Below are 14,952 nucleotides of genomic sequence, written 5' to 3' on the forward strand. Positions count from 1 at the left end.
GAGATGATGGGAGTGGGGCATTGCATCCAAGAGGTGCCTGACTGAGGCATTCAGTTAGAGTAAACCCTCCCTCCCCCAGAAGGACAGCTCTCCTGAGAAGATCAGCCATTGGCACCAAGAGCCTAGCAGAGTACGTATAATGTATTCTGGCATCACACTTCTGAACTCTGAAGTCAGCATTCATAAGAATCAAAACAAATTCATAGACCAGATAAAAAATAAACTTAAAACTGGAATTCAATGCAAGCACTTGAGAGTTATTTTTCATGACACTTGTCCAGAGTGATGTGTTTAGCAGACCAAGAGTTGTTGCTTTGTAACTTATTGTAATCCTGTTTGCCACTACATTTAGGGGTGCGCCCCACAGACTTATGTCCAGCTCGTCTGTCCTAATTGAGAAAGAGTCCAATTATGCAGAGTATAGCACTCTATGATCTGATCCCACATATCACCACATCATACTTTGAGTTATTTGTCAAAATTGAGTAGGTCTACTTACAATGTTTGCACACAACTACAAGACAGTTTACACAGCAAAAGTACTGAATTTTGCTTCACCACAGTTCACACTGGGTTTGTTGTCACTAAAGACTTGGAGCTGCAGCTTTGTTTGAATATAACTATATTCTTGCAAAGCAAATACTATTGATACTAAAATATCAAAAGTACACTTTTCATTAATGGACTGCTATGGTATAGCACAAGCATGGCCAAACTTTGGCTCTCCAGGTGTTTTGCACTTACGCCAGTAAGCTGTTTGGGATTGTGGGTGTTGGGAGTCCAAAATGCCTGGAGGGCCAAAGTCTGCCCATGCCTGATATAGGAGACTGCCTTATCCAGTTCAGGACCAGATTGTTATTTGGAAGATATCACAGTTTAATCCTACTCATGAACAAGTTCTTTGTCTTGAAACACAAAACCTGGGCTTAACAGATATATATACTCCAGCCCTAAGTAAAATAAGGCTGATTCGCCAAGGACCAGATCAAATAGTTTTTAAAGAGAGATATAATTATTGAAAACAGGTACCACAACAAAGCCAACAGACCTAGAGGGCAATGTTAGGTATATGACCCCATTACCCCTGAGTATTGTGAAGACTCAGAAGGCATTTTCCCCACCAAGGAAGCAGAAAGAGCTAGATCTTTTGGGCCAAGTATATAGAACATTAGAAGTGGGAACTCTTAGTTGAACAAATGCCACAGTGTTCACCCCACAACCACCCAAACGCATTATGTAACTGATTACTAAAGTTACAAAATACCACTCCCCAAACTTCAAGCTTAATACAACAGCCATTTCTTACCCAAAGCAAGTTACCAATGCATTTATCAGTCTAGTCAAAAAGACATGTTTAATGTGACTTTCGCCACAAAAGTCTTATATGCACTATAAGAGCACCACTTCCTATGAGCAACGACCTTTGAGCAGTTAAGATATTTTCAAGATTGTATCCCTTTCCCAATGAGGTCTGAGAATATCAATAGCACACAGTTACGATGGAAACAATATACACAAAGGAATCACGGGTCTGAGGCAAACCTCTCAGTATCACAGCTTGCCTAACTGATGGCAAATTAGGCCTCAAATCTAAGCATTAGAGTATGAGTAGTGCTACACAGAAATTCCACAGTCAGAAGTGTGATGCCAGAACACCCCATAGTCAGTTTTACACAAAAGTCACCAAGTTAGATTATAGTGCTTTTTACCTACCTGTATGCAGGCGACAATGAGAATCTCGGAGCAAGCAAGAATACTACATCCAGGTCCTAATGTTCATTGCCACTTGTGGTACTATGTTCCTCACAGTTATGCACTGCAGAAATGCTGACTAAGTGCTGTTATGTAGCAGGTCACTACTTTAAACAGTGCCAAAATGCAGTCTCAAAACTCCAGAAAAAACGCATGCTGCCACAACTAGTTGCCAGGGGTTTTTTAAAAAAGGAGAAACAAGGATACTACAAAATACGCACAGAAACGGAAATTCATTTTTTCATTATAACTGGCAAGAATGTGTTTATAGCATGCTGGGGAGTTAAAACATGGGGAAAACCCTGTCATGTGCTCTTTTTAAAACTAAACACTTAACGGGAACAAAGAAATAAAATTTCTACTTTTTTCTGTTCAAATTGCACCTAAAAATGCTTATCATGTGAAAACTGCATTTAGAAAAATCTACTAACTAAATGAAACAACTAATTGAGTTAAAGCTCAATAAGAGTTCCTAGTACTTGGGAGCCCATTTTTCATAAATTAAGACAATTGTACAAATATTTAAATGTGTGCAAACTGCACTTGTAAGTACAGAATTGATGTTTAAACTATCAGTATCTTCTGCAGGTCACTTATTTTCAAAATAGCCCAATTTTTGACAGAACGAAACAAGGGGTGAACCAGAGGAAGGGTAATGGGACCATCAGCCTCCTTCATTCTTCAAAGACTACAGTACTACAAAAGACCATGGTTTAAAGCCATGTGCCAGCATCCTAAGGAAAAATGGCATGTAACCTGAAAAATAAACTGAAAATTAGTGTCCTTGTACCTAGAGCCCCACCACTATAAAATTTCAGGACTTTCCTGATGTGGGTGTTCCAAAAACGCCTCTTTAAAAGGGTCAGTAAAAAAAAACCCCTAGAACCCAATGACAAAAGCTCAGATCCCAAATCGCCTGAATTATATAGGCTTTTTCACATTACTCTCCAGCAGATATCTTGTAAAGATTAAGGGCTTCCCCCTCCCCTCAAGTTAAAAAAATTTCCATGTAGAAACATCTTTGAAAGTTTCTGGGAATGTAGCTCAATCCAACCACAACACTAGATGAAAATCAACCATCCATCAACCATGATCATCGATGGTTTATCGGCATTCTTGAGTTCAAATGTTTGCTTACAAAACCGTGTACTAACAAGTTTATTTTGTCAAAGTGAGGACACCAGAATTTTATCCACGCAAGTTGAAAACACTGTACAGTCCATTCTTACCAAAACAAAGGAAGGCATTGTCAAATATTTTGATATGGCTGATTGGCTAATCAATAAAACATACAGAGGAAGGCATTTAAAGGAGGGGGTTCAAGGGAGGGGGTCCAGGGGTCCAAGAGCCATCTGTGCCCCAGCATAATTTCATCCCAATGGCAAAAGCCTCTGAGGTTGGGGGGAGGGGTGTAATGGGGATACAGTCATAATATTTGAAGCAGGAGAGAAACTGAAGCCTCCTGGAAGTGTCCTGTTCAAACCAGAGTGGGAAAGGGTAGCCTCGATCCAGTTTTGGCCCCAGATATGCCCAACATTAACTTGAGGTTCCATTATAGAACAAACTTAAGTCAGATTCCCCACCCCTTATTTAAAAGATTAAAAGTTATATAAAGATCAGAATTTTTAAACATGAAACTACATCCAGAAATAAATACAGAATGGGCTCTAAATCTGGTTGATATTTTCATCAACCAGTAGTACTTTTTACATCCTGGAAAACTGGGCACCCAGACTTTTAGATGACAGGAGGCTATGGAGTCCAACATACTATGAATTCAGGTGTGTTTTAATAAGAATGAAATATTCACCTCTACCAAATTCAACATAGCTTTGTACTATGTAGCCCAAGTTACAAAATCTCATTTTAATTGTATTTACTGTATGGTTCTATCTGGCAAATTACTAGAGTACATGATACTATACAATAATTTAACCCTGAAGTTGCTGTTTTCTTCCTGTACTCTAATGTCTAAATTATTACAGAAATTAAAACAAACCTGCCTTCCCACATTTCAGTGCTTTCAAGTTAAGCATATTAATTAAATGCTAACAATGAAGTAGGCACAGCAGGTGCTATATAATGAGCCATATTAAATAAATATCACAGCAACTCTTTGAAAGATAAGTATAGATGTATTATGGTTTGAACCTGGAATACAGGTGCTCTTTTAAAAACCCAGCAGCTAACACCACCAGCTGTCTGCCAGAATTCCCACTTTCTCAGTATTTCTGCAGGTAAAATAAATGTATGTCCTGACAACATGTAAGCCATATTCTGCAATACACCAACTAGACCTCAAGCAACACTGCCTACTGCAAGGAAGTGTGGCATGTTTGACCTGTATTCATTCAACCGTGAACAGCAAAGTTTAAGATATAAGAATAACTGCTACATGTAGTCTATTTATTTTAAGCACAGTAAAAAAAGTTTACAGTTGGGGATTCAAATGGCACACGGTACACTGCCATCAAGGTAAGGGACGTTATACATCAAAAAAGTTAGGTTTTGAACACTGCATTACATAATTAGATTTTCTGCCCAGACCACTTACACATTCTAGATCATTAAGTTTCTAACATTCATAAAAATGCAGTTTTCTCACTAAAATGCAAGAATTTTTTTTAAAAGGTAATGAACAAGACAAACAAAATCTGGAATGGAAATCTACATCACATCTAAAATCGGGGCTTTTTGTTTGGGCCTTCATATTCTTCTCTGCCTCTCCCATAAGCTGCTGGAGTTCCAGGCCCCATTCCTCTAGGGCCCTGGCCAGCTATGGGCCCTGCACCACCTTGCCCAAATCGTTCAGGGCGCTATCAGAACGATATTAAGAGTTCATTATGTGTAGTTGATGTCCATGTGTGTTAAGTATTTATTTTAGAAGGTTCCGTAGTCAACGTTCGTCGATACAATCACCATTGAGTCGATCCACAGGTACCGGGAACATAGAAAGGAAAAAAGGGTAATTTAATAATTAGTTTAATTTAATACATGCCTTGAGGTATGTTCCCAAATTGATCCATTCTCATTTGTCTGTTTCAGCAAACAGATATTCCCTGTAGTGCTAAAAATGCAAGTATTAGTATAGGCTTGGACCAAGAATCCTCTCAGAAATGAATTCTGGTAATTTGCCACAATCACTTGCTCATCTACTGCAATGCAAGTTTGTCAGTCAGCAAGTAAACCTTACCAGAAGCTATGTTCAGCTCCCTCAAGCATTAGCCTTCTCATGTAAAGCAAATAACTACTCACCAGTGCAAAGTATGAGACCATCTTTTTGTGATGACTAAATGCTACCATCTGCTCAGAATAGATGCAGAGGTCTGAGAGCAAAAGTCATTAAAAGATTAAGTACAGGAAAGAGGATGAATTATAGGTTGCTTACCTGTAACCGTAGTTTCCTGAGTAGTCACCTGTGAATTCGCACATATGGTATCTCTGCGCCTGCGCAGTACAGCTTTCGGAACCTTCTAGAAGATAAAATAGACATTTTCGTCCCCAGCTAGCCCCCCCCCCCCTCGAGTATATATAGCCCATGGGCGGGGCTAGCCACCAGTTCTCTTCCGCCGCAAAGCAGCAGGAAGGCGGGGCATGACACTCGAGGGGTGGTCGGGCGGGGATGTGCGAATTCACAGGTGACTACTCACGAAACTACGGTTACCGGTAAGCAACCTATAATTTCCTGTCGTAGTCAACTGTGAATATGCACATATGGTAGACTAGCGAGCTATTAACCCTGGCTGGTGGGCGTCATGCCACTGCAGAGAAGAGGACTGCCCTTCCAAATGAAACACCCCTCTTGGAGGAGACGTCCACTTTGTAGTGGGACACAAAGCTAAGCGGCATGGACCATGTGGCAGTATGGCAAACTGGGTCCAGCTGCAAGCCCTCATGAAAGCCATAGAAGTGGATGACGAATTTGTGGAATGACCCTTTACAGAAGAGAAAACGATGGCCCTGCCAAAGAGTACACCTTTACAACAGTGGGCATCAACCTTGTTGTGCAACATGAAGGCATATGGACTAGGTGAAGCATCTGTTCAACAGAGGTCTTCAGAAAAAACCCCTGAGAAGGGCAGTGGAAGTTACCACAGATCCAGCGGGGTGATTCTGAACCTACCCAGGTGAATTGCAACCATTCAACTGGGAAGCTGGACAAACCACGACATGATCCAAAGACCATTTTGCAGGAGCACCAGGAGGCCACTGGCATCCTCCTGGTACCTTAGAAACAGCCTAGGACATTTAAAAGAGTCCTGTTGAACTATATAAAAAGGCACAGAGTGTAATGACCGAACCAAAAGGGACGATCTTGGAGAAAACTAGGAATGGAAGGCTATCTTGGGCAGAAAGTCGCATCAATATGCGGCATGATCTTGTCATAGTAAATCGTAATAGGACTCATCTGGCCAAAGCTCACTCAGATTACATGCCAAGATAGCATGGAAAACTCCTTCATAAGACACAGCAAAACAATGGTACCAGTAAGCCATTCCCATGAGATAGGACATATCAGTAAGGTCAGGAACCCCAAATTGAAATTGAAAGCACTATCTCCAATCTCGAAGATGGGGCCAAAAGGGCAACAGAACATTCCTATTCCTCAGCTCTCGATGAAATGGACTAACAGAGGTCCAAGAACATGACAGGAGAATCTAGTTTCCTCTTAAAACAGGCTATGGCCACAATGTAGCACTGAAAGAGGAAGGGTAGATCAAATTTGTTGTTTATTTGGTCAGTCGCCTCCAATTCCTTGTAAAACAAAATCAGAAAAAAATCAAGGTCGAAACTAGATCAAACTCACTAGGAAGGCAAAAGGCTGAAACCAGGTCCAATTTAAGTGTCAGAGCTTAGAAGGCTCTTTGGGCTGTCTCTAAGATAGTCCTCGGTGGCTGTGCCAAGGGTAGATGGGTTCAGCCTCCCTGATCAGCCATATCCTTCAAACTGTAGTCTAGACGATGTACCTTGGAATGGGGACCTCAACCCTCCTGGGGCATGAGGAGATCTGAGTGATTGGAGAGGTGCATCCGCTCATCCTGGAGCATCTCAGGGAGGAAAGAAGCATGGCTAGCGCAACGAGGATTCAACCTACATTATCCACTCGCAATTTGGGTACCACCCAACCGCGAAGAGAACCAATAGAGACGCAACAGGGAATGGAGGGAATAGGCAAAGAGGAACGCCTCCCTTAAATGGCCCCATGTTTGGTTGTGGGGCTGACTCACGCAGAACAAAGGAGATGCACGACCAGATATATCTCCCTGCCAGATTGTCTCATGGTCTGAAATGGGAGAATGATGCCCTGCCTACGTGGTCGGCTAATGTATTCGTGGCTTCAGGAGGATATACTAGCACAAGGTGGATCCTTCTGTCAATGCACCGGTTCCTTAGATGAAAGGTAAATATTAGAAGCAGGGAGTGTATTTCATTTTACTTGCTTATCAGAATGTGGTGGTGATGTTACCTGTGAGGGCTTGGACTATGTGCCCCTACAGCGATGGTTCGAGTAACATCACGCCCTGTTCACCTCGTAGCTTTTCAAAGGAATTCAATTGTCTGGTGGCCTTCATCCTCGGCCAGGTCCCCTGGGCATCAAGGCCCTTCGAATGTGTATCTCCAAATCCAAAAGAAGGAATCCACAGTTAGAATTCTAGGGATATTCCATGGTCCGAAGGACAAACTGCACAGATGTTGCTTGATGGTCTGACCAACAAAATGGTTGTGAGGATCATAACCGAGGTAATAAAACAAAGAGAAAAACATGCATGTATAGGCCAGAATAGGGCCCTGCATGAAATATTGCGGTCGTAGTTAAAGTCATATGAGGAAAAACCACATAGACCAGATATGAGAAGGGAGTAGAAGCTTCGATTTAGTTGACAGTAGTCAGCTATGAATACACAGGTAGCTGTAATGTCACTGAGGTGACTTGGGGAAAGCATGAAAAACCAGTCATAAGACCAAACTGCCGTGCATAAAACACAGTACTGGTCCCCCATGGTGAAGGAAGGAACCTATTGACAAACATCCCTCAAATCAGTTTTGGCAAATGAAGCATCATTAGAGACAGAGAAAGAAGAGTAGAAGCGATATCATCCAAGGCTTGGGAAAAACGGATGTATCAGCTGATGTTTCTTAGGTTCAGGATGGCACATTAGTCACCCTCCCTCTAGGCAGTCAGAAGTAGCTGAAGAAAGTGCAAGAGAAGTGCACAAATTGATACTGGTGGCCAGTCAGCCGTTAGTAACAAGGCCTGGGTCTCTCCCCAACAGGTAGAGAAGGCAGGTGACATGAGCTGATAGTCCTTAGCACCAGGCCTCTGGGGTTAACCTCCGCCAGACTGAGGTAAAGGCTGACAGCCCAGATCCAAAAACCTGGTCTGCACAGGAGGTTGTCAAAGGAGTGCTCAAAAGCCCAACATGAGAAAGAATATACTAACCCAAGTGAAACACAAGCGGCTAAATAATTTTAGAGCAAAAACGGGCAACAGTGAATGCATTGTCTGTAGATTTAAACAATTCTTCTTCTTCTTCTGCGCAGGAGGTAGGACATGGTAGGCAATGCTATCAAACTGGAAATGTAAAGAATGCTGTATGGTACTACTTTGGCAAGCTGCCAGGCCAATGTGGCATCCATTTACAGAATACATAAGGGTAAGACAGCAAAAACCATAATAGAAGAAGCAAATGATTGAGTGCTGAAGATATGGCATATCTAGCTTGAGAAACAACAATAGTAACAGAGGAGATGAGTAAATATATCATTATTCCAATACCCTTGTACACTTTCCAGGGTACTGGAGACTGAGATATCATGGGCAAAATCAACAGCCTGGGAACAATGTCATGTGACATCACAGGAAGGAAGAGTGCTGTTAATAGCATAAAACAGAATATACTCAGCAGCAATAGCGTTTGGATATATCATGCCTCTTAACAATGGACAGAATAAGAGAAAAGATATATAGTCATATGTATACATTTGAAGACAGTCTTCCCATCCTAAATTTAGGATTGGAGAAGGGTGGTCATGATTAAAGGACCATATTGTCTGCAAGTCTTCCCTAAGTAGAAGGGAAAAACAAGGGGGCTAAGTCCAGCTGCTAGCCTTAACCAGAGAGAGCCCATTACATAATATGAGCACAATGACGACACATATTAACTTTATTTGAACCCTGCCACCATCTCCTCAAAGGGGCTCAGGCCGGTTCACAGAAGCATTCCAATAAATTTTCAGTTGGCCATCCATGAGTATGGGCTCTGTATCCATGCATAGTTGGCCTTCCACACCTCTGAGTCTTGCCAGTATCCAAAAATTGTAGATATGTGGTGCTGCTACTTACCATGGCCCTGAATCCATATCGGATTCTTTAACCGGAGAGGAAATGTGAGCTGGTGCAGTACCGTGAGTGCCCACTAGATGGCCACTTAGGCGCACGGTATCGAAGGACTCTCCCCTGAAAAGCCTGGAGGGAGAATTGTCTAGCATGCACCGGGCTGATGGCAGGGGTGGAAAGGACTCAAAAGTCGGTAGTGGCCGCCAGGAGGGCCAAGATTGGCGCCCTCCCCTCTCCAGCTGGCGGTGGGCCACTTAATTGCAGGAGCAACTAACTGCAAACTAATTCTACTCAATCCTCCCTCCTGTGCAACAGCAAATGCCTTCCCCCTGGAGGAAGGCAGAGGAGCCGAGGGAGGCATCTGCACAGACACCAAAAGGAGGATAGTAGCTTGATTGGAGGTAGAAATCCCTGCAGAAGCTGAAAACGAGGAGGCTTCTTGAGCTGCCGCCATGCTCATCAGTTTAGCAGGCAGATAAAACGCCCTTTGCATATTCCCCACACGTGGAAGGTATGCAGAGAATTAGGCAGCCCCTGAGAAGGCATCAGGGGAGGAGCGTGGGGAGAAGCGTAGATCAATTGGCCTTGTGGGGATAATGGCCAATAACCCTGCTGCATCGGTCCCAGGCAAATACTCATTTGGAGGAGGAGGCGCAGGAGCGGTGCGAATGTGCAAAACCTTTCCCCCGTGATTTCTCTGAAGAAAAGGAGGGAGAGGAGGAGGCTGACCTGCTCCCTGAAGCTGACTGGTATCGACATGACGTCTTGATGCCCAGCTAGGGCGCTGCAGAAAGGGACTCCCACGCCAACAGCGCCATGATCCCAGGGAGGCGGAGCCAGGAGGGAGGAAAGGCCTCGATGCCAGGAGCAGGGCCATTGGCCCTGCATCCATTAGTTATGCTCAATACTAGCAGCTGATAAATTCATAAGAGAGGGCACGGTAAGTGCCGGTATCGATTATATCCTCGGCGCCTCTTGTGGCTCCGGGGTAGGCTGCGCATGCAAGGGGGGCGCTCCCCCGGCGTTCTGAGTCTGCAGCTCGAGAGCAGTGTGGGCAGGCTCACTCTCTCCCTCCGAAGCCGATACGGCATACTGCACAGAAGTAGAAGCCATAACAGAAGCAGTTCCCGCCCTTTTTGTTGGGTCGACTGCTCCAGAAGCATTTGGCGGCCATTTTGGCGGTCCCTCGCCTTGGCCTTTTCACAGCCATTATGGCGGTTTCTCGCCTTGGCCTTTTCATGGCCCATTTGGTGGTCCCTCGCCTTGGCCTTTTTGCGGCCATGCTGGCAGCCTTTTCACAGCCATTTTGGCAGTTTTTGTCTCGGCCTTTTCACAGTCATTTTGACGGTCCTCCACCTTAGGCTTTTTGTGGCCATTTTGGCAGCCTTTTGCCTTGGCCCTTTTCACAGCCATTTTGGCAGTTTTTCGCCTTGGCTTTTTTGCGGTCATTTTGGCGGTCCTCCGCCTTGGCCTTTATGCTGCCATTTAGGTAGCCTTTTGCCTTGGCTTTTTCTTTTGCGGCACTGCCACTTAGCTCTCAGAAAGCACAAAGGATAAGCATTGTCCCCACAGGGAAAAGAAGATGCCAGCTAGCACTTCAGGGGGTCTGAAGGCAAAAGGGCTCTTTGATAGAGAGTGGCTTCGAGCCTAGACTCATGATCCTTCCTCGTTAGAGGAGTAAACACCTCACACACCAAACAAGGCCACGATAAATGTCCCTCTCAAAGACATATAAATAAACAAACAAATAAATAAATAAATAAACAATAAATTAAAAATATGAGATACTTAGGCAGTTAGCAGTCAGATACAAAAGAAGGCAGTCCAATAAGAGCTAGTCAGGAGCGAAGGTTCAAGAGTTGCTGCTAAAAGGGCGGAAAAGAGAAAACTGGTGGCTAGCCCCGCCCATGGGCTATATATACTCGGGGGGGGGGGGCTAGCCGGGGACGAAAATGTCTATTTTATCTTCTAGAAGGTTCCGAAAGCTGTACTGCGCAGGCGCAGAGATACCATATGTGCGTATTCACAGTTGACTACGACAGGAAACCTAGTAAAACATTTACCTACCCAGGTCAAAAAAATTGCACAGGTTGTGCTTTTAAAAAACTAATTCAGCACACTAAATAGCTTGAAACCTCTAATATTAACAGGATTTGTAAAAAGTCCACTATGATGTTCAGTTACAGAATACCTTCAGCTGGTGACCAATGGACACACAACTGCTAAGCCAGTCTATGGTAAAGCAGACAAAGTTATCCTGGTAATTTAACTGTTGTATTGTTTATCTCATTACTAGACACAAAGGAAATATGACCAAAGATTTTGACAATTTTCTTAAGCTGCAGCCAATTCACTTAAGTGAAAGAAACTCCTCAGATCAACTGTATGAATCTCTTAACTAGATACACATGCAGACATATTATGTGAAAGGCTCATACACTTTTCTCCCCAGTAGTCCTACAAACAAACGCCCAAATTCCACAGTGATTCTGCAACAAAAATTACTAATGTTAAGTCATTGCATGAGCCCATCACTAATTTGCACAGGTATCCAATCATAAAGTCACTAAGAATCTGGAAGCACTAGATATAAGCAGGCGTCCTAATTGGATCTCCTCTAACAACTGGCTTGTAATGATCGGACTGACAATTTAAACTGCCAAAGGCCAAGCATTAAGAGTCAATATAAACAAGTCATGAGGTTCTAATATTACACACTCTTGCAGGTAAAGCAGCACATGTTACTAGCAAGGTACTGCTCATTTGAATATCATGCAGAGTTTTCCAGTTATCGCCTATCCTATGTGACTGAGACTTTCACCTATGTTTATACTGTTAATTTTGAAAATATAGCCAGTTTGTGAATTCAGGATATATATCAAGAAAAGTCTTAGATTAATTACAGTCTCCCTTAAGCTATGCAGTCAAAGTCATTGAACCACTGCCCTAAAATTAGATGCTAGGTGGGAAAATAAGATGTATTTCTAGGAAAAAAGTGACCCTTAAGTGACAAGTAGCTCACTAGATGATGCAAATGTTTTGATGCAGAGATCAGAGTGCCCTCCACCCTTGGACATTGTAATATCATGTATTATAGCTCACTCTTAAAGTAAATTATGAGCACTGCAGCACTGCCATTACATTGTTACAAGCAGGCCCAGAAGTGTTCAAAGGCAGTATGCTGCTGGGGAGTCATCCGCTGCCTAAATATTTTGTGTGTGGACATCCCAGAAGGATCTGGCTGACTACTATGGTGAAGTAAATGCTAGACTAGAGGTGTATTTGGCCTGAATAAGCAAGCATTTTTTCAGTCAGGTACCTCATTCAGTATCAAAATATCAAAATATATTCAGTATCAAAGTATCAAAATATAACCAAATTATTCATTATCTTTTTGGAATTTGACAAGCAACTGAATTATTATTTACTTTATTTATACCCCGCCTGTCTCTCCCTTGGGACTCAGGGCAGCTAACAACCACACACTTTGGTCACAATTTTCATCAGTATAGAATATAAAGAACTCATTAAGTGCTATAGCAAAAGCTAGCACATACCAAACAGGTTTACTATTTGCATATGAATGCTAGCTACCATCCATATGACTAACCAAGTTAGCAAGGATTTATAAGTTGCTTACCTGTAACTGTAGTTTCCTGAGTAGTCACGTGTGAATTCGCACATATGGTATCTCTGCGCCTGCGCAGACCAGTTTCGGAACCTTCTGGAAGATTAAAATAGACATTTTACCCCCGCCTCGCCCCGCCCACCCCGAGTATATATATTCCATGAGCAGGGCTAGGCCTCCAATTCTCTTCCGCCGCAAAGCAGCCGGAAGGCGGGGCATGACACTCGAGGGGAGGACGGGCGGGGATGTGCGAATTCACAGGTGACTACTCAGGAAACTACAGTTACAGGTAAGCAACTTATAATTTCCTGTTGTAGTCAAGTTTCTTACAGTTACAGGTAAGCAACTTATAATTTCCTGGCATAGTCAATCGCACATATGGTAGATTAGCGAGCTATCAACTCTGGTTGGTGGGCATCATGCCACCGCAAAGAAGAGGACTGCCCTTCCAAATGAAGCATCCCTCTTGGAGGAGACATCCAATTCGTAGTGAGGCACAAAGCTAAGCGGCGTGGACCCTGTGGCAGCATGGCAAACTGCATCCAGCTGCAAGCTACTCATGAAGGCCATAGAAGTGACGATGACCTTGTGGAATGTCCCTTCACAGAAAGGAAAAGATGGCTCTGCCAAACGCTACACCTTTACAACAATGAGCATCAACCTCGTTGTGCAAGATGAAGGCATATGGAATAGGTGAAGCATCTGTTCAACAGAGGTCTTCAAAAGAAAACCCCTCAGAAGGATAATGGAAGTTCCCACAGATCCAATAGGGTCATCCTGAACCTACCCAGGTGAACTGCAACCATTCAACTGGTAAGCCAGATAAACCACAACATGATCCAAAGACCATCCTGCGGGAGTACCAGGAGGCCACTGGCATCCTCCTGGTACCTTAGAAACAGCCTAGGAGATTTCATGAGTCCTGTTGTTCTATATAAAAAAGCACAGAGTGTAGTGACCAGACTAAGAGGAACGATCTTGGAGAAAACTAGGAATGGAAGGCTATCTTGAGCAGAAAATCACATCAATACGACATGATCTTCTCATAGTAAGTCATAATAGGGCTCATATTACGTGCCAGGATTCCATGAAAAGCTCCTTCATACGACACAGCAAACAATGGTACCAATAAGCCATTTCCATGAGATAGGACATATCTGTAAGATCAGGAACCCCAACTTGAAACTCAGTTAACCAGAAAGCACTATCTCCATGCTCGAAAACAGGCCAAAAGGGCAACAGAACATTCCTATTTCTCAGCTCTCAATGAAACGGACTAACAGAGGTCCAAGAACATGACAGGAGAATCCAGTTTCCTCCTAAAACAGGATATGGCCACAAGGTATTCTGACGACCTGGCCTTTGTAACTGTATGATCTGTATTTTAATGTATTTTGTATTAATGTATTATGATGCTATTATGTTTACTATATTTGTGTTGAATTTTCTGCTGTTAGCCGGCCTAAGTCCCTCTTCAGAGGTCGAGAAGACCGGGTTATAAAAGCTCTAAATAAATCAATAATAAATAAGGTAGCACTGCAAAGAGGAAGTGAAAAAGGCCCGCACCTATGATAGAAACAACAAATTTGTTGTTTATTTGTTCAATTGCCTCCGACTCCTTGTGAAACAGTATCAGAAAAACCAAGGTTGAAACTGCACAAAATCAATAGGGAGGCAAAGAGGCCGAAACCAGGTCCAATTTAAACGACAGAGTTTAACAGGCTCTTTGGGCTGTCTCTAAGATAGTGCTCAGTGGCTGTGCCAGGGATAGATGGGTTCAGCCATACTGATCAGCCATATCCTTCAAATTGTCATTCTAGACGATGTACTTCGGAATGGGGGCCTCAACCCTACTGGGGTGTGAGATCTGAGTAATTGGAGAAGTGCATCAGCTCATCCTGGAGCATCTCAGGGAGGAAAGAAGCATGACTAGCGCAATGAGGGTTCAGCCTACATTATCAACTTGCAGTTTGGATACCACCCAATTGTGAGGAGAACCAATAGAGACACATAGAGGAATAGAGGGAGGAGAATGATGCCCTGCCTAGGTGGCCGGCTAGCGTATTCATGTCTTCAGGAAGATATACTAGTACAAGGTGGATCCTCCTGTCGATGCACCAGTTCCTTAGATGAAAGTTAAATGCCAGAAGCGGAGACTGTCTCTCACGTAACTTGCTTTTCAGAATGTGGTGATGTTACCTGTGAGGGATTGGGCTATGTGCCCCAACAGCGA

General features: G+C 43.3%; 1 protein-coding gene across 3 annotated transcripts in view; it reads right to left on the bottom strand.

Moving 5' to 3' along the window:
* The window catches only part of LOC137095120 (splicing factor, proline- and glutamine-rich-like), a 79,110-nt gene that overhangs the window by 23,134 nt on the left and 41,024 nt on the right, over positions 1–14,952 (bottom strand). For 2 of the 3 annotated variants that reach the window (XM_067461401.1, XM_067461400.1), the window contains exon 10: positions 4,138–4,568. The exons of the other annotated variant lie outside the window; for it this stretch is intronic. In XM_067461401.1, the coding sequence (XP_067317502.1) occupies positions 4,431–4,568 (138 nt within the window). In that variant the 3' untranslated portion in view covers positions 4,138–4,430. Of the gene's footprint in view, positions 1–4,137; positions 4,569–14,952 lie in introns of those variants that run through there. 3 annotated transcript variants of the gene reach the window in all.

The sequence above is a fragment of the Anolis sagrei genome, chromosome Y (genome assembly GCF_037176765.1).
Source record: "Anolis sagrei isolate rAnoSag1 chromosome Y, rAnoSag1.mat, whole genome shotgun sequence".
NCBI classification, from domain to species: Eukaryota; Metazoa; Chordata; class Lepidosauria; order Squamata; family Dactyloidae; genus Anolis; species Anolis sagrei.